This window comes from Chlorocebus sabaeus, chromosome 24 (assembly GCF_047675955.1).
Source record: "Chlorocebus sabaeus isolate Y175 chromosome 24, mChlSab1.0.hap1, whole genome shotgun sequence".
Lineage (NCBI taxonomy): Eukaryota > Metazoa > Chordata > Mammalia > Primates > Cercopithecidae > Chlorocebus > Chlorocebus sabaeus.
This window is the reverse complement of record NC_132927.1, coordinates 78,355,998-78,374,565: the sequence shown is the minus strand read 5'-3', so window position 1 is coordinate 78,374,565 and position 18,568 is coordinate 78,355,998. Positions and strand designations below refer to the sequence as shown.

The following is an 18,568-nucleotide window of genomic DNA, read 5'->3' as shown; positions in this document are numbered from 1 at the left end:
GAATGAAATTAGGAGTTTCTTACCTTGACATATTGCTCAACTTCAGTTACAATGCCCATGACAGCAGAATACGACTCTTCCAGGGCAACAGGGCCATCAGGCATCCGTGTTAAAGCATTCCGATAGAATTTCTCTTCCTCAGTCAATTCGTAATGTACACCCACCTAGCCAACCAAAGCCGAAATGAATGCAAGTAGTGTATATGAAAGCAGTAATCTAAGTGTCACCTTTTACTTAAATAAAATGAACTGAAAAAAGCTCATGGCCAAAATGGCATTTAAGGGGTAACAACCACTTACCCTGGCCACAAGTAACCAGAAAGCCTACTTATATTTAATTCATCAAACCAATACAAGACACATTAATGACAACAGAGAAATGTGGCAATGCAAAAACAGCTGAAGAGTGCATGAAGCCATTTGCTCATTTTAACTATCTGAGTGCCTGTTACATGCCAGACACTATTCTAGGTACAAAAAGCAGATAAAAAAATCCCTACTTACTTACACTCTATGGGAGGAGAGATGCGATTAGGGAATCAGCAAAACAGCCAGAATGTCAGGTGGTGAGAGGGAACTACGGAGCAAGAGTGAGGAGGAGACGGAGCGTGGGCACAGCACGGGGAAGGCTGCATGTTCCCTTTTTTTTTCTTTTTTTTTTGAGGCGGAGTCTCGCTCTGTCACCCAGGCTGGGGTGCAGTGGCCGGATCTCTGCTCACTGCAAGCTCCGCCTCCCAGGTTTACGCCATTCTCCTGCCTCAGCCTCCCGAGTAGCTGGGACTACAGGCACCCGCCACTTTGCCTGGCTAGTTTTTCGTATTTTTTAGTAGAGACGGGGTTTCACCGTGTTAGCTAGGATGGTCTCGATCCTGACCTCGTGATCTGCCCGTCTCAGCCTCCCAAAGTGCTGGGATTACAGGCGTGAGCCACCGCGCCCGGCCTGAAGGCTGCATTTTCAATAGTGAGGTCAGGAAAGGCCTCGCTGAGAAGGGGAAAGTTGCGAGAAACCAGGAAGCGGGGAGGGGTAAGTTGTGAATATTTGCCGCCAAGGATTCTGAGTTGAGATCAACAAATGTGAAGGCGTAGGGGCAAGAGTCTACCAGCATGTTTGAGGACCAGCAAGACTGCAGTGTGGCGGGGCAGAGCCAGTGAAGGAAGAAGCAGCAGCAACTGAAGTCAGAGAAACAATAAGCAGCACGTTACACGGGGCCCAGCAAGCCGCTGGGGCTTTGGTTTTCATGAGTGAGATAGGAAGTCATTCAAGGGCTCTGAAAAGAGTGTCAGGATTGACTCAGAATCTAAGACTTGCTTTGGCTGCTGTGTTGAAAACAGATTTTAGGGAGGCAAAGGCAGAGAGAACAGATAGGAGGGAACATTAATAATTCAAGTGAGAGGTGATGGTATCTTGTAGGGAGTGGGTCCAGTGAACAGCTCAGCATTCATTTTCAAGAGACACACAATAGTAGTCAAGGACAATACCACGATTTTTGGCCTGAATGAGCTGAAGGATGGGAAGTGAAAGACTGAGAGAAGATCAAACTCGGGGAGGCAGGGCTCAAGAGGTGCTCAGTGTGACGCCACTCCCAGACAGCCAAGTGGAGATGCCGTGCTGGCAGCTGGCCAGACAAGCCTGGATCGGGAGAAAAGGTCAGCTGGAGATATGAACACAGAGCTGTCAGCTTGCAGGTGGCATTTAAAGTCAATAAGACTAGATGAGACCACAAAGACAGTGCACAGGAGTGGAGAGGGAATGGAACATTTAGAGGGAGTTTAAGGGGAAGGCAAAAGAGGAACCAATAAAGGAGACTAGCCACTGAAGTGGGAGGAGAACCAGGAGGCACGGTGTTCTGAAGAGTCCAGTGCATCACGCAGGAGGCAGCTTCCATCAAATCCTGCAGTTAAGAGGTGAGGCAAGGACAGAGCAGCTCACTAGTCGGCAGGGTGGGACCGCGGGCGATCACACAGAGCAGTGCTGGAGGAGGCTGGATGAGCGCCTGAGAAGGGAGCTTCCTTATGAAGATTGCAGGGGACGTGGGGTCCCGTTTAGGTACTGAAGACCCAGAAGAGAGGGAAGAACAGCTAACAAGAGTGAGGGGATGGGCTCTAGGGAACAAGGAGACTGCTGGCTTTAGTTTGTTAAATTTGGAGATAAGCAAGAGAATGATGCAAACAGAAAGGTGGCTGGTTAAAAACAGAAGCATGATGAGAAAGACGCTAAGGATTGTATGTGGACTCCTTGAAGGGCAGAAGCCAATATCCAGAGCTTGGCTCTGATTAGCTGGACAGTGCCCAGCATTAGGTGAAACACTACCACGATTTTAGCCATAGGCAATTAACTACCTCAAAAAAAATCCTAAAAGATCTGAGTTTATGTTCAAAGTTAAGAAAAGGGATAATGTCTTAACAAGATCACTAAATTCTGGAAGAGTCTGCAATAGCAGAAGTTGTGCCATCTTTTTATTGAAAGCCACTGGTTCTGTTTAGAAGTGACACTGGGGACTAAATGGTCTTTTGAGCTTTCCTTTTGCTCTAAAAATTTACCACGAGTATATTATATCTGAGATTTGCTTTAAGATAATCTGGTGGGGGTGGAGAGGTAGGGAAGAAAATATAAATAACATTGGCCACATATTGATAAAGCTGTGTGGTGGGGGGCTCTTGATTCCCTCAACTTTTGTGTATGTTTTAAAATTCCCCTAATAAAAAGTGGGGGGTGGGGAGGAGAGGGAGAAGCAGGAATTGAGATTCCCAAAGCTCATGGACAGAAGTTCAAAGAGACTACTAAGACCAAGCTACAAATGCCAAGTAACTAGTTGGAAAAAAAGGTCAGGGAACAAAAAGCCTCCCTAACTTTTCCCTGGGATGTCTGGAGTTTGTAAACAACATCAAGAGCTTATGTAAAGAAGCCCCATGAAGAAGTGGTATCACGAGCCCATGAGAAGCCTGGTCAGAGGCGTGTGCTTCAAGTCGCCGAAGGCTCACCTGGTACCTCTGACTCTGGATCCTGGGGAGAGACAGGACAACCATCTTCCAGGCAAACATTTCCTGATACAGCTTGTATCTGCACTCTTCAATTGGCGGATTCAAGTAGATTACCTGATTGGTTATTCTTAGCTCATGAACGACATTCTGTGAAAGAAAGGTTTCATTTTTTACTCAGCAATCTATTGCAATACAATATTTTTTGTTTTAAGACAGAGTTTCACTCTTATTGTCCAGGCTGCAGTGCAATGGTGCAACCTTGGCTCACTGCAACCTCTGTCTCCGGGGTTCAAGTGATTCTCCCAAGCCTCCCAAGTAGCTGGGATTATGGGCATGTGCCACCACGCCCAGCTAATTATACATTTTTAGTACAGATGGGTTTCAGCATGTTGGTCAGGCTGGTCTCAAACTCCTGATCTCAGGTGATCCACCCGCCTTAGCCTCCCAAAGTGTTGGGATTACAGGTGTGAGCCACCATGCCAAGTCCTTTGGTTTTTCTTTCTTGAGATAGGGTCTCATTCTCTCACCCAGGCTGGAGTGTTGTGGCGACATGGCTCACTTGACATTCTGGGCTCAAGCAATCCTCCTGCCTCAGCCCCCCAAGTAGCTGGGACCACAGGCATGCACCATCACACCCAGCTAATTTTTGTTTTGGTTTTGTTTTTGTTTTATTTGAGACGGAGTCTCACTCTGTTGCCAGGCTGGAGTGCAGTGGCACCATCTCGGCTCACTGCAAGATCCGCCTCCGGGTTCAAGCCATTCTCCTGCCTCAGCCTCCCAAGAAGCTGGGACTACAGGCACGTACCACCATGCCCAGCTAATTCGTGTGTGTGTGTGTGTGTGTGTGTTTTTCACTCTTGAAATACAGAATTTTACTTAGAAACTGTTTAAAATAGGAAAAAACCCTGTCAAGAAAGACCAGGTGGAAAAATGGGTTCCCAATAAAACGGAATTTTAGGGCAACAGAAGTCTAAGAGGCCACAAAAGAGGAACAGCACCACTGCCGTCTGAACCATGGCTGGTCACTCGCATTTTCTGGCATCGTTAATCACTGAGTCTGGTTTCCTCTGAACTCCACACAGCACGCACTACACAACAATTTTATCATACAACACTTGTTTTCTACACACATTTCAGGACAAGCTACCACCAGAAACAAATCAATACAAATACATCAGAGGCTGAACAATCTCAGTAGCAGGTGAGACACATTTTGCAGAATCCTGCCAAAAAAGGAACTGAATAGGCTGTGGGCAAAGCAAATGAGGGAGAGTTAAGGAATGAAATATTTTAAATATTAATAATTAATTAAGACACAGTACTGTATTTTCTGCAAAAAAAATTAACATCTAGTAACACACTAATGAATTTTATCTCCAAAGAGGTTAGTGCACGGCAAAGTATTCGGATTACAGTGGAGAGCTGTGGACAGCAGATAGCGAAAACACCCCAGTCTGGCAGATCCCAAGGTAACGACGGCCTTCACTGACCACTCCCTTTGCCAGAGGTCCAGAAAGAGCTTGCAGCATGATCACCTGCCTGCTGGACTTCCAACTCTAAGCATCAAACTTCAAGGAGCCAAAGAGGAGTCCCCAGTGGGCAAGGGGAACAGAGAAGAGAAACGTGGTAAATGTAAACCTAAAAGACAGTAAAATGGGATACAATCCCCATTCAAATCCCAGAGACGTGGGCAAGTCCCCAAAACTAGTTGTTAGATTAAAAAACTGAGCACACCTCACTTCCCCAAAAACATAATACATAGAAATTTTGGGGATAACTGGAAAAATAGAGAAATGCTCAGGGAAAACTGAGCTCTTCAACTCGAACATCTCAGGGCTGAAACACATCCTCTATTACCCAAGCAACGATGCCACTTGCTTTTTAGGAGGAATGCAATTGGTCAATGACACCAAATAACTTTACAGGGCAACTTTTAAAATGTTCCTTTTAGACCAAAGCCTAGGCCTAGCCTTGCAAGACCTGTGACAGCAGCTTCCAAAGGTTCCAAAGTCTGGCCCTTCCTTCTCAGACACGATGTCAAATGCAAAATCTCCTGTCATGTTACATTTTATATTTTGAAATATGGAAGCATATTCTGAATACTCTTAAGGCATTTATTTATTACAGCAGTCTCTGATTTCACATTAGCTTAAAATTGAGTCTTTCCATTTCTCCACTGAGGTGGCCGCCTCAGCACATTACACAACACCTTCTCCCACACTCAGTGTGACCCGCATTCACACGGTCAGCCCCACAGCCAGCCTCTTTGTTTCCCAGGTGAACCAACTACATGTTAATACTGCTCTGCTACAAGGTAAAAGCTCCCAACTCAAACTTACTGGAAAAGGAGTGAAATGTCTGCAAAGTGCTCTTTAAGAAGAGGCACTTTTTGCTTATGAAAAGAAACCAGTGAGTCCTCTAAGGATAACGAAAGTGCTCTAAGGATAACAGGTACTCAATGAACCTTCATCTGATGGGACATAAGTATATGACGATGTCTCAATATAATGACCTTGAGACCTGAGAAACTAGCACCACTGAAGCAGTGATACAAGTCAGGTTATCAGTTGTCGGGCAATGACTTAGGTTGACCAAGGTCAGGTAAGTCTGTGCCGCCTGCCAGTGCTTTAAGCTAAACAAGAATTCCAACTTAGTCTCCACTAGATAGTCATGTGTTGCTGAACAACAGGGACACGTTCTGAGAATCACGGTTAGGCGATTCTGTCACCGTGCAGACTCCACAGCATGTACCTACACAAGTCGAGATGATAGAGCCGACTGCCCACCTAGGCTACGTGGCACGGCCGATCGCTCCTGGGCTGCAAACCTGCACAGCACGGTACTGTACTGAATACTGCAGGCAACTGGAACACAATGGTAAGTATCTGTGTATCTAAACATATTTCAACATAGAAAACGGACAGTAACGGGAGGCTGAGGCAAGATAATGGTGTAAACCCGGGAGGCGGAGCTTGCAGTGAGCTGAGATCCGGCCACTGCACTCCAGCCTGGGCAACAGAGCGAGACTCCGTCTCAAAAAAAAAAAGAAAAGAAAAAGAAAAGGCACAGTAAAAATATGGTATTGTAATCTTCAGGACCACCATTGTATATGTGGTCTGTCGTTGACTGAAATGTCATTATGCAGTGCATGACTGTAATTGTATCAATTCAGAAACACTCATTTGCTTCTCTGGGACTTGGTATTCTAAAAAGTATGCTCTGGGGATGAATATCCAGTAATAGTAATAGTCAAAGGTAAAAATAGAAATATTCAAAAATGAAAACATTTTTCCAGTGCAAGGGAAAAAAATAAAAAGGTAAAGTGTAGGTAGGGAAACAAAGCCAACTGTTTCTCCCAGATCAAAGTTTTTACTGTTTTGTGAGGCCTTTTTATTGGTGAATATAACACAAATACTACAAACACTAACTGTAAGGTGGATTCCTTCGTAACCACCACCAACAGCAGCAGATAGGGCCTGCTTACACAGTGCTAGTTGACAGAAGCATTCAGTTGTGTAGAAAGCTTGCTAAGCTCCACACCAATGGGGAAGAGATGGCTCGGGAGGCACAGACTACTACTCTTTTTTTTTTTTTTTTTTTGAGACGGAGTCTCGCTCTGTCACCCAGGCTGGAGTGCAGTGGCCCGCTCTCTGCTCACTGCAAGCTCCGCCTCCCGGGTTCGCGCAATTCTCCTGCCTCAGCCTCCCGAGCAGCTGGGACTACAGGCGCCCGCCACCTCGCCCGGCTTATTTTTTTGTATTTTTAGTAGAGACGGGGTTTCACCATGTTAGCCAGGATGGTCTCGATCTCCTGACCTCGTGATCCGCCCGTCTCGGCCTCCCAAAGTGCTGGGATTACAGGCTTGAGCCACCGCGCCCGGCTAGACTACTACTCTATGCGGTGGCCACCGTGTGCCACCTTCTTCCCAGGGATGTGGACTGAGACCTTTGTTAAAACAGTAGAGTACGTTTCAACGTCACGGTCTGAACACCTTCTTCTGGTGGTAATGATTACCTGCAGTTCTTGAAATAATTTACTGCATGAATGTTGGGTAAGACATTTTTTTCCACAGTGTAGTTTTTTTTCTAAAATTTAATTTTTCATTTTTTAGGACTTAAAATAATTATTTTAGACTTACAAGAGAGTTGCAAGGGAAGTACAAGGAGTTTTCACATATCCTCCACCAGCTTTCTCTAATGTTAACATCTCACATGAGAGCGAGGGATTTTGGAAAAAGAGCGCAGAGGTGACCTGCCCTTCCCTTCCCATCACATCACATCAGAGGGCACATGACACCTGCACATCGCCACGGGTGAGGCTGACCTTCATCACCTGGTTAAGGTGGCATCTGCCAGGTGTCCACACTAAGTGACCTTTTCATAGGTGCTTTTTAACGGGAGAGTTTTGTTATTGTACTTACTAGCAAATAGAATGCCACAGAAGTACTCACTTTGATCTTTGGCTCTCCACCAGGCTTGTGACTAACTTGCGGAGCATCCGTGTCCATGTCAACTTCTGCTTTATCTTCAGCTTGTCCAAGAAGAACCTGGGTCCAAGCTCTTAGGCCAGCTTGCAGACGGACGCCCAATATTCTTTCAATCTACAGACAATGTTATATCAGAGAATAGTGTTTCTTCTAAAAGTTAGCTCACAAAGCAAGTTCATTAGAAAGTGGTATGTGTTTCAGATCAAAGATACACAGTTCCTAACTATAAGCCTTCATCTCTCTCTTCTCAGAATCTCACTTTCTCCCAGCTGCAGATCACTTGTTAGGCTGTGTTCTCCATCTTTGGATACCGAATCACCAATCCTTCACAACCTGTAACCTCTGCTATAAAATATCCTCCTCCCCAGCGCTCTCCTCTGGCGTGCTCTCTGAAGTCCACCAATGAGAAAAGGAATGGATGGGTAAGCGTGCTTTACGCACACATACCACACCTTCTACCTGTCCCCACTCATCTACAGGGATATACAGGTAGGGGCAGAATGTGGCTGGGATTTCTAAATTGGGTGTTGGGGAGGGGCAGGGTCATCAGAGGAGGACACCTGGAGGGCTAGAAAAGGTAACACGAATCATAAGAAAAGCAAGGAAGGGCAAATAGGAAGTTATCAAATATCCAGCAAATAAAGGGCGCACTTACTTCTCCCTCTTATCTCCCTGCTTCCAACTTAAACTTGATGTGAGTACTGACATGCAGTATCATAATTCAGTTCCTTTTGTGTGTGTGTGACAGGGTCTCACTCTGCCACACAGGCTGGAGTGCAGTGGTGCGATCTCGGCTCATTGCAACCTCCGCCTCCTGGGCTCAAGTGACCTCCCACCTCAGCTTCCTGAGTAGCTGGGACTACAGGTGCTCGTCACCACACCTGGCTAGTTTTTGTATTTATAGTAGAGATAGGGTCTTGCTGTGTTGCCCATGCTGGTCTTGAACTCCTGGGCTCAAGCGATCTGCCTGCCTCGGCCTCTCAAAATGCTAGGATTACAGGCGTGATGAGCCACTGTGCCTGGCCACAATTCAGTTTTATCATTAGTTAAATGAGATTTTGGAGGAGAAGTGAACTATCACAGATAATTTCCAGGGAAAAATACTTTTTAGTGACAAACTAATAAACTTACTGGAGGGTAAGCAGAAGAAAAAGGAGGAACACACAAGCAAATTCTAACCCTTACCTCCATGTCAAGCTTGTTAACCCAGATGGGCAAATTGGAATAGGAGTGCAGATTTAAGTCATCCACTGCTTTCTGGACTCTGTTCAAGATCTCTGAGAATGTCTTATGGTCATACATACAAGTTTCCAAGGAACGGACCTCTAGGTCTATTTTTTCTTCAATGATCAGCAGATCATCCACCTGAAGGAAGAAATATTTAATATTTAAAACACCCACTCACACTCTGTTCCTTTACTCTCACACAACGTTCTCCTCGGGTATTATACATTGACAAATGCTCCAGGCGGTTCTTCCATAAGTAGCTAATCCTAGCTGCGGGGGTGAGAACACTAATCCCCACTCGCACGTCCTTGCAGAGGGAAGGAAAATGCACGGAGCCTCCCCAGCTTCTCCTCCCTTACTCCCACTCACGGGAGGGGTGGCCTCTGATGGGTAAATGTGGGAGAAGGAAATAAACGTGCTCTGTTCAGCTCCTCCTGTAACTGGTGAGCCAGTCTCGCTGTCGTATGCATCTGCTCTGCTGGCAGCCGCAGGCTCTGGGTAGGTCATTAGCAGGCCTCCAAGGCTGCAGACCTAGAGCCTGCTCTGCATTCAGCTGTATCAGCAATAAAACTGCATTCTGCTCTCTGTCAGACTCCTGTGTCCTTTAGCTCTCCACTTGTTTCTAAACTCAGGTTGTTACTTAATGGCCTCCCTGAAGCCCCAGCACCATCTAACAGCCTGGTGAGTACAAAGAGTCGTCCTCCCTTGCACCTCACACGGCCGTATGCTGCATCAACCATGCATGCCTTCTTCGGGAGACCTGGTGTTTTAGCTGAGTTCGCTATTACCGTGCTTCATTCGTTACCAGGACACCTGAGGATTACACGAGAGCATACCTTTTCTTGGAAGTTGAAGACAGTCTCTGCTAAGCGCTGTACATACGGGTCAAGTTTGTAGGATTCCCACACCAACGCAATGCCTTCTGCGATCAGGGCCTGCACTTCTTTTTTCAAGCCAGCCACCAAAAGCGAAATGGTGTTCCGCTCCTCCACCTTCTCGCAGGTCCGTTCATAGGTACGAACGCTCTCGATCAGTGAGATGGCAAATGGGTAAAGCTGGTTTGCTTGATGGGCTTTGTTCACAATCGCCAGTGGGACTCGGAAACCAAGCCACTTGAGGTTCCGGACTTCTTTGGATAGTGTGATAATCTCAGGAAGAAAGTTAACTTTCAGCTTAAGCACATTTCCAGTTCGGCCCCGAACCCGAGTACTTTCAATAGTGAAAATGCGCCCTGAGACACCGAGGTTGCGCTGCTGCACCTTCCTTGCCCAGTCATCAAAGATCTCCTGTGTGTTGAGCTTCATACGGAAGCTGTCTCCATCCTGCTTCAGCTTCTGCCCCTCCACGTGATTTTCCCAGCCCTTGCCAAGGACATCTTCCACCCGCTTCATGTAGGCTGTCAGCTGCCTGTCGATCTGTTTAGCCCAGATGATAGACCCCGACACAGGGGGCAAGTCACGAACGTGACTCATCTTACAAGCCTGACTCTGTGGGTACTGGACCTTGAACTTGTCGTGAAGAGACTCGATGTCATCTTTCACACGCTGGATCAGCTGGGTCTGGTATTCGCGAATGGCCCCACGGATGTGAGGCCTGACAAACAGTGCATTAAACCTCGAGAAAATCCTGAACATCTCGTTGGCATTCTTGGCTGTGCCAAGCTGATCTCGAAGGCGAGCAGTGATCCGGGTCTCCACTCTGTCGATCCTCTCATCGTACCTCTTCATCGCAGCCTCCCAGGCTTCCGTGCCCTCTTTGGAAACATCCAGCCCGTCCACTTCCTTGACATTCTCATAAGCAAGGTTTACTTCCTCAATGGCATTCGCATCTGCAGCATCAAAGAGAACCTCAGCCACTTTCATATCTTGGGGTTCGGGGACCTCTCCTTGATTCTGTTGTGCAACTGCTGTGACCTAAAGGAGAAAGATATGTCATCAAGAAATGCTGACCAATGAAGGCTTTAAAATTTATTTTAAACTGGGCGCAATGGCTCATGCCTATAATCCCAGCACTTTGGGAGGGTGAGGCGGGTGGATCACCTGAGGTCAGGAGTTCGAGACCAGCCTGGCCAACATGCTGAAACCCCGTTTCTACTGAAAATACAAAAATTAGCCGGGCGCGTTGATGCAGGCCTGTAATCCCAGCTACTTGGGAGGCTGAGGCAGGAGACTCACTCGAACCCAGGAGGTGGAAGCTGGAGTGAGCTGAGATCACAACACTGCACTCCAGCCTGGACAACAGAATGAGACTCTGTCTCAAAACAAATAAATAAATAAAATAAACTTTATTTTTATTTTTTATGAGACAGGGTCTCACTCTGTGCAGCCTCTAACGGCTGGGCTCAGGTGATCCTCCCACCTCAGCCTCCCAAAGTGCTGGAATTACAGGTGTGAGCCACCATGCCTGGAAGACTTTTAAAATTCTGTTGTATATACCACACAAAAGCTACCAATTAGCAATACGGATTTCTAAACTTTGAGTCAAACACTTTAGAACCACAACTTAGCAAAGCCAAGTAATATACTATAGAGTATATTTTAACTCTGTACTACAAAGGTTTTTCAGACAATATGGTTTCGTTGGAGTAGATTTTTTTAAAAGAAGAACTGGTGAAGAAGAATGAAAGATAGGCCGGGTGCAGTGGCTCACACCTGTAATCCTAGCGCTTTGGGAGGCCAAGGAGGATGGATCACAAGGTTAGGGGTTCAATACCAGCCTGGCCAACATGGTAAAACCCTGGCTCTACTAAAAATACAAAAAATTTGCCGGGAATGGTGGCACGTGCCTGTATTCCCAACTATTCAGGAGGCTGAGACAGGAGAATCGCTTGAACCTGGGAGGTGGAGGTTGCAGTGAGCCAAGATCATGCCATTGCATTCCAGCCTGGGCGACAGAGCAAGACTCCGTCTCAGAAAACAAAGAAGAATGAAAGATAAATTCAGAAGAGAAAAAAAAAAGTATAAAGAAATTACTCATTTAATTATTTTAATAAATCTCAGGTATATGTAATTACTATCCATGTTTTACAGAAGAGGACTCTCAGAAAAAGAGATTAAATAAAGTGTTCCAGTCACAGAGCTACTAAATGGTGGAATTAGGATTTAGAACCCAGGAAGTCTGACTCTAGGGTCCTTGCAAGATGGAGGAAGGGACAAATGGATGGAAAACACTAATTAAGATTTGGATGGGCCGGGCATGGTGGCTCACGTCTGTAATCCCAGCACTTTGGGAGGCCGAGACGGGTGGATCACTTGAGGTCAGGCCAACATGGTGAAACCCCATCTCTACTAAAAATACAAAAATTAGCTGGGCATGCTGGCTGGCAGCTGTAATCCCAGCTACTTGGAGGCTGAGGCAGAACTGCTTGAACCCCAGAGGCAGAGTTTGCAGTGAGCTGAGATCGCACCACTGCACTCCAGCCTGGGTGACAGAGCGAGACTCAGTCTCAAATATATATATACACACACACACACGTGCACACACACACACACAAACACACATAAATACAGAATCACTAGATCCTAAGGACAACAAAAAGAAGTAATTTTTCAAAAAACACATTAAAACAATGCTTGCGGGCAGGGCGTGGTGGCTCATGCCTGTAATCCCAGCACTTTGGGAGGCTGAGGTGGGCGGATCATTTGAGCTCAGGAGTTCCAGAATAGCCTGGACAACATGGTGAGACCCCTCCTCTACAAACCACCCCTTGCTACATACACAAATAAATTAGCCGGGCATGGTGGGGTGTGCCTGTAGTCCCAGCTACTCAGGAAGCTGAGGTAGGAGGATTGCTAGAGCCCGGGAGGCAAAGGCTGCAGTGAGCCAAGATCACTCCACTGTACTCCAGCCTAGGTAACAGAATGAGACTGTCTCAAACAAAAACAGGCTGGGCACGCTGTCTCACGTCTATAATCCCGGCACTTTGGGAGGCCGAGGCAGGTGGATCACTTGAAGGTCAGTAGTTCAAGACCAGCCTGGCCAACATGGCGAAGGCCTATCTCTACTGAAAATATAAACAATTAGCTGGGTGTGGTGACAGGCGCCTGTAATCCCAGCTACTCGGGAGGCTGAGGCAGGAGAATCGCTTGAACCCAGGATGTTGCGGAGGTTGTGGTGAGCCGAGATTGCGCCACCGCACTCCAGCCTGGGCAACAAGAGTGAAACTTCATCTCAAAAAACAAACAAACAAACAAAAACCCACAAATTTTTAGAATGCAAATCATACCTGCGGCCTCAGGACCCTGACGATAACAGCTCTCAGCTGTTCATGCTGGCGTCTAAATTTCCTCATCTGGTCAAGGCGAGCCTGCAGCTTCCTGTGGGCAGGGTTGATACGCCACACCATCTTCAGATTTTCTTCCCTTTTTCTTTTGACGATGTCTCTCAACAATACCTGAAGTTTCTCATACTCATCATCCCAAGTCTGAAAGACTTCAAAGCATGCTACCATAACCTAGGATATAATTTCAAAAACGAGGCTTATTATTAAGACATATTTTCATCTAAATGTCTCGAGGTTAGTTTTCTAATATATTCAAACTTACTTTTTCAAATTCTTCATAAGCAACATGCATCAATTTCCTAGTGCCCAATACTTTGAGTAATTGAGAACTCAAGTCTCTTGAAATTGCCTCCACTAAACGCAGTGCCCTCTGAATAGGATATTTTGTGTTTCGGATCTTTCTCAAATGGGTGAAAATGGCAACAAGTGCCTGTCTTATTTTGTCCAGCTCTGTGGCAGACAGCAAATCATTCAGAGGGAAATCTTTCATCAGAGGATTATAGTCATTCACGGTTTCCAAAGCCTGTTTTAGACCTATATTAACAGAGAAAGAGTTAATGGTTTTCACATAAAGTAACAAAACTAAGTAAACTAAAATATGCAATTACAACGGAACATTTTGATGTTGCAAAAGATCTAGCGAGACAAAAACCACTCACGTTTGAAAAAACGTTATTAACAGGATAACCCTAGTGTTGTTCCATTTTTGCTTATTTAAGAGTACGAGCCAACTCACATATACTCTAAAGGCTGAAGGTGGCAGCCTCAGAGAATTTACCTTGCTTTGCTTTCTATCAGCGGCCCCCAACATTTCTGGCAACAGGGACCAGTTTCATGGAAGACGATTTTTCCACAGACAGTTGGGGGGGGGGGGCAGGGGGTGGGTAGTTTCCAGGTGATTTGAGCGCATTGCATTTACTGTGCACTTTATTTCTATTATTTTATTTTATTTTGTTTTTTTGAGACGGAGTTTTGCTCTGTTGCCAGGCTGGAGTGCAGCGGCATGATCTCGGCTCACTGCAACCTCCACCTCCCAGGTTCAAGCGATTCTCCTGCCTCAGCCTCCCAAGGAGCTGGGACTACAGGCGCCCGCCACCACACCCGGCTAATTTTTTGTATTTTTAGTAGAGACAGGGTTTCACTGTGTTATCCAGGATGGCCCTAATCTCCTGACCTCATGATCCGCCCACCTCAGCCTCCCAAAGTGCTAGGATTACAGGCATGAGCCACCGCACCCAGCCTATTTCTATTATTATTATTATTACATACTCATCATAATGTAGAATCAGTGGGAGCCCTGAGCTTGTTTTCCTGCAACTAGGCGGTCCCATCTGGGGGTGATGTGATGGGAGACAGTGGATAGATCATTAGATTCTCATAAGGAGTGCACAATCTACATCCCTCGCGTGCGCAGTTCCCAGCAGGGTTTGTGCTCCTATGAGAATACAATGCTGCCACTGATCTGACAGGAAGCAGAGCTCAGGCAGTAACGCTCACTCACCGCTGCTGGCCTCCTGCTGTACGGCCTGGTTCCCAACAGGCTGCGGACTGGTACCAGTCTGGCGGTTGGGGACTCCTGTTCTATATTATTTTAACGTTCTATCAGTCACAATTAAGTTTAGAAGAACTAAAATTTTATCCGTGAGAACACTAAAATTTAAGTTTTACATTCATGGTTTAATTTAGGTGAATGTATTACTAACTATGGACATGGAATCACGAAAGTGCTTGGATCCTAATCTATTTATTGACTTTCTTTGGCATAAGATCAAAAAAAGTATTAGGAAAAACACAAAGGTTTCAGAGGTGTTAAAAAAATCAAAGTCTACATTTCAGCATAGCGAATGTGCAGGTAATGCGTGCAATGTGATCGAAGTAACTGGAAGGTTTCTACTTGCAGTTTCCTCTAACATTTAAGACGCGGGTACCACACGTTTTCTGGGGGAAGCGAGAACATGACAACAGCTACTGTGTTAATTGTTCTAACACGTCTTCTGCGAGCACAGAGTGGAGCAGGAACGCCTAATAATGCCTCCTGTTCAAACACTGTCCAGCTAGTACGTGCTCACGCAGCTCAGTCAAGTTTTAAAGTTTTTAAAAGAATTTAAAAATAATCATAATAATGACTGTGAGTGGTAGCTCATGCCTGTAATCCTAGCACTTTGGGAGGCCAAGGCGGGAGGATTGCTTGAGACTAGAAGTTCGATACTAGCATGGGCAACATTGCAAGTCCCCATTTCTACAAAAATTTAAAGATTAGTTGGACATAGCGGTGCATCCCTGTATTCCTAGCTACTTGGGTGGTTGAGGTGGGAGGATTGCTTGAGCCTGGGAACTCCAGGCAGCAGTGAGCTATGATCATGCCACTGCATTCCAGCCTGGGCAACAAAGTGAGACCTCTATCTCTTAAAAAAAGAATAAATTTTAAAAAGAAATAAAAACAAAACAAAACAAAACAACATCACTGGCACTGTTCTCCACTCAGAAAACTAAATTCATTTTGGCCACTTATCAGAATAGGAAGGAAGACAAAGAAGAGAAAGGGGCAAGTAAAAAGAAGAAGAGAAAGCAGTAATGACTAGTTCTTTTTCCACAACCCTCTGGGCAAACAGAACTGCTTTACTGAAACCACCTTCTTGCCTGGCCTGTCAAAAGCACACCTGACTTTGTGCCAATAGCACAGCCGACTCATGGAGATGACTCATGGAGCCGCGCAGTGGGGAAACAAGAAGGAATCTGTGCTCATACCTAGAGACTGTTTCACGTTCTTAAAACCCCTGAAGGGAAAGGGGAAAGCTAAGTGTGTAGGAGAATAATTTTCATTACTTGGAACTGAGGGAAAAGATAAGATGTGATGTAAAAGAGGAAATCGTTAAAAATGACAGTACATCTATGAAAACTATAGTTTTCATTTAAATTATCAAGTAAGATCTCATAAAAGCCAGATCAATAACTTACTGATCAGATTATTAGTTCTAGTTACCTGTGTCAGTGTCAAAACTGACAGTGGCATGGAAGCGCTTGCCATGTTTCAAGATATCCAGAGTCAGGAGAACTTCCGGGCTCTCCCGTTTCTCCTGGATGCGGTATAATGCACGTTCTAAGTTTAGCCAAAAACTAATTTCCTGTAAGGCAGTTCCCGATGCAGGATCTCGATCCAGTTTGGTCACCTTTGAAAATAAAATAACATCCAAGGATATTCACTAAAGGTAGAGATATCGTTAACTAAACACATGCATTATAACGCAATTTCATGCTCAATGCTCTATCAGGGTGCCGACTGAAGCAATCTCACACTGTCCCCTGACCATTCCGCCTAGACCAAGGCTCGTCCTGCACTGAACAGTCTCAGGACCAAGAGGAGGCACCACTAACATGTTACCACGTAATTTACCTCACTGACAAAATCCAGATCAGCTTACCCAAACATATTAAAGAGTAACATATTTTATATAACTTTCAATCCTGTGCTCTTACTTTTTGAATTTCTCGGATCCAGCGGTTGACTCCAGACTGTAACTGATTAAGAAATGTCGGGTCTTCAACCTTATCACCAAAGTCTGTAACTTTCGGCTTTTCTCCACGCTCATAGCACTGTTTTGCAACATTGGTGATGATGGGATGAATCGGCAGGCTGATTTCCGGAATTTCAATATTTTGCTGCAAGTGAAGCAGTCCCATTTCGAGTTCTGCAATCTTCTTTTCAACCGAAGGAGCCATCTTGTCACCATCCCTGAAATGACATTGCATACCTCAACATTTAGTGTGCTATTGGTCTCCAAGGAGAGTCTATCATTTCAGGTCTGTCAAATAGCAATGACACACATATTTATTGATGCACAGGGTTTATATCCCCTTGGTTCACTAGCTTTACCCTCCCAATTCCCAAGTCTTACACTGAGTTCTACACTATCTCGTGAACATTAAGTGAAATACAACATTCAAACCACAGAAGAAAACTGGTTTTTACCTGTCTGCCTTGCCAGACTCTCTAATATAGGACTTAAAAAAAGGAGCCACCGCATTGCTAATGAAAGAATGCAACGTTTCGTAGGGTGAGTCTTCACTGAGTGTAAGGACCCGGAGCTGAGAAGAGACGGGTTTATCGGCATCAATCACAGGTGTACGTTTAATGAATGCCAAGCTAAAAAGAAAAATAAAACAAGAAATTACAAAAGTTACACTCCTAATTAGGCTTATTAACTTAAAAATCATACTAAGAATATACTGAAGTGTTGTTTTTCTAATAGTGAAATGCACTGCTTGTCTTTCTTTAGTACATACGTGAGAGCTACTGAATCAAGGTTATGGTTATAGAATTGAACAAACATGAAACCAGGCAAAGTTAACTTGTCTCATACATGGGTTGAATTCATAATATTGGCCTAAAACTAACCTGCCCTAGAAATACAAGTTATGAGCCAAGTAGTACTTAAATCTGATCTTACACTAATTTGTAACATTTATTTACTGTACTAAGTAAACAGGCACTCAAAGTTTGTTAAATTAATGCCTTTAGGGTAATTAATAAAATTTGAATTTTCTAATTCCCTTGCCAGTACTTTATACACAATACTTCACAGGCCAGGTGTGGTGGTTCACACCTGTAATCCCAGTACTTTGGGAGGCTAAGGTGGGCAGATCCCTTGAGGTCAGGAGTTCCAGACCAGCCTGGCCAACATGGCGAAACCACATCTTTACTAAAGATACAAAAATTGGCCGGGTGCAGTAGCTCACACCTGTAATCCCAGCACTTCGGGAGGCCAAGGCGGGCGAATAACTTCAAAAAGTTATTTGAAAACTTCAAAACCCCATCTATACTAAAAATACAAAAATTAGCTGGGCATGGTGGTGCATGCCTGTAGTCCCAGCTACTCGGGAGGCTGATGGAAGAGAATCACTTGAGCCCAGGAGGCAGAGGTTGCAGTGAGCCGAGATTGCACCACTGCACTCCAGACTGGGCGACAGAGTGAGACTTCGTCTCAAAAAGAAAAAAAAAAAAAAAAAAATTAGCCAGGTGTGGCAGCAGGCGCCTGTAATCCCAACAATTCAGGAGGCTGAGGCAGGAGGGTTGCTTGAGGCTGGGAGGCAGAGGCTGCAGTGAGCTAAGATCGCCCCACTGCATTCCAGCTTTGGCGACAGAGTGAGACTCTGTCTCAAAACAAACAACCCCAAAAAACTTCATATAACTGTAAAGGAAATGAAGCTTTCTGATGTAACATATTGAGAAAGAACGAAGTCACAATAGTATTTCTGCCAAAATCGTATAACCTGAATCTAAACATCGGGCAAACCCAACAGTTCCATGAAGCTATTCGTTTGCAAATGTCAAACATGTCAGTGTCATAAAAGGTACACAAAGGCTGAAGTACTACTCCAGATTAAAGGAACTTAGAGTGACAAGAAACTAAAGTGTGACCTGGACCAGACTCTGAATCAGGGGAAAATTACTCTAAGGGACATCATTGAGACAATCTGAACATGTACTATAATTAGAGAATAATACTGCAGCAATCTTACACTTCCTGAATTTGATCATTGTACGGAGGCTATGAATGAGAATGTCCTTGTTCTTAGGAAACACACACAAGT

General features: G+C 45.1%; 1 protein-coding gene across 1 annotated transcript in view; it reads right to left on the bottom strand.

The window, feature by feature from the left end:
* The window catches only part of DYNC1H1 (dynein cytoplasmic 1 heavy chain 1), a 91,243-nt gene that overhangs the window by 59,019 nt on the left and 13,656 nt on the right, over nucleotides 1-18,568 (bottom strand). The window contains exons 3-12 of the mRNA XM_037984524.2: nucleotides 16,947-17,120; nucleotides 16,454-16,709; nucleotides 15,960-16,146; nucleotides 13,239-13,510; nucleotides 12,920-13,147; nucleotides 9,531-10,607; nucleotides 8,653-8,832; nucleotides 7,432-7,581; nucleotides 2,982-3,128; nucleotides 24-164 (exon numbers count right to left, since the gene is read on the bottom strand). Of these exons, the coding sequence (XP_037840452.1) occupies nucleotides 24-164; nucleotides 2,982-3,128; nucleotides 7,432-7,581; nucleotides 8,653-8,832; nucleotides 9,531-10,607; nucleotides 12,920-13,147; nucleotides 13,239-13,510; nucleotides 15,960-16,146; nucleotides 16,454-16,709; nucleotides 16,947-17,120 (2,812 nt within the window). The remainder of the gene's footprint in view (nucleotides 1-23; nucleotides 165-2,981; nucleotides 3,129-7,431; nucleotides 7,582-8,652; nucleotides 8,833-9,530; nucleotides 10,608-12,919; nucleotides 13,148-13,238; nucleotides 13,511-15,959; nucleotides 16,147-16,453; nucleotides 16,710-16,946; nucleotides 17,121-18,568) is intronic.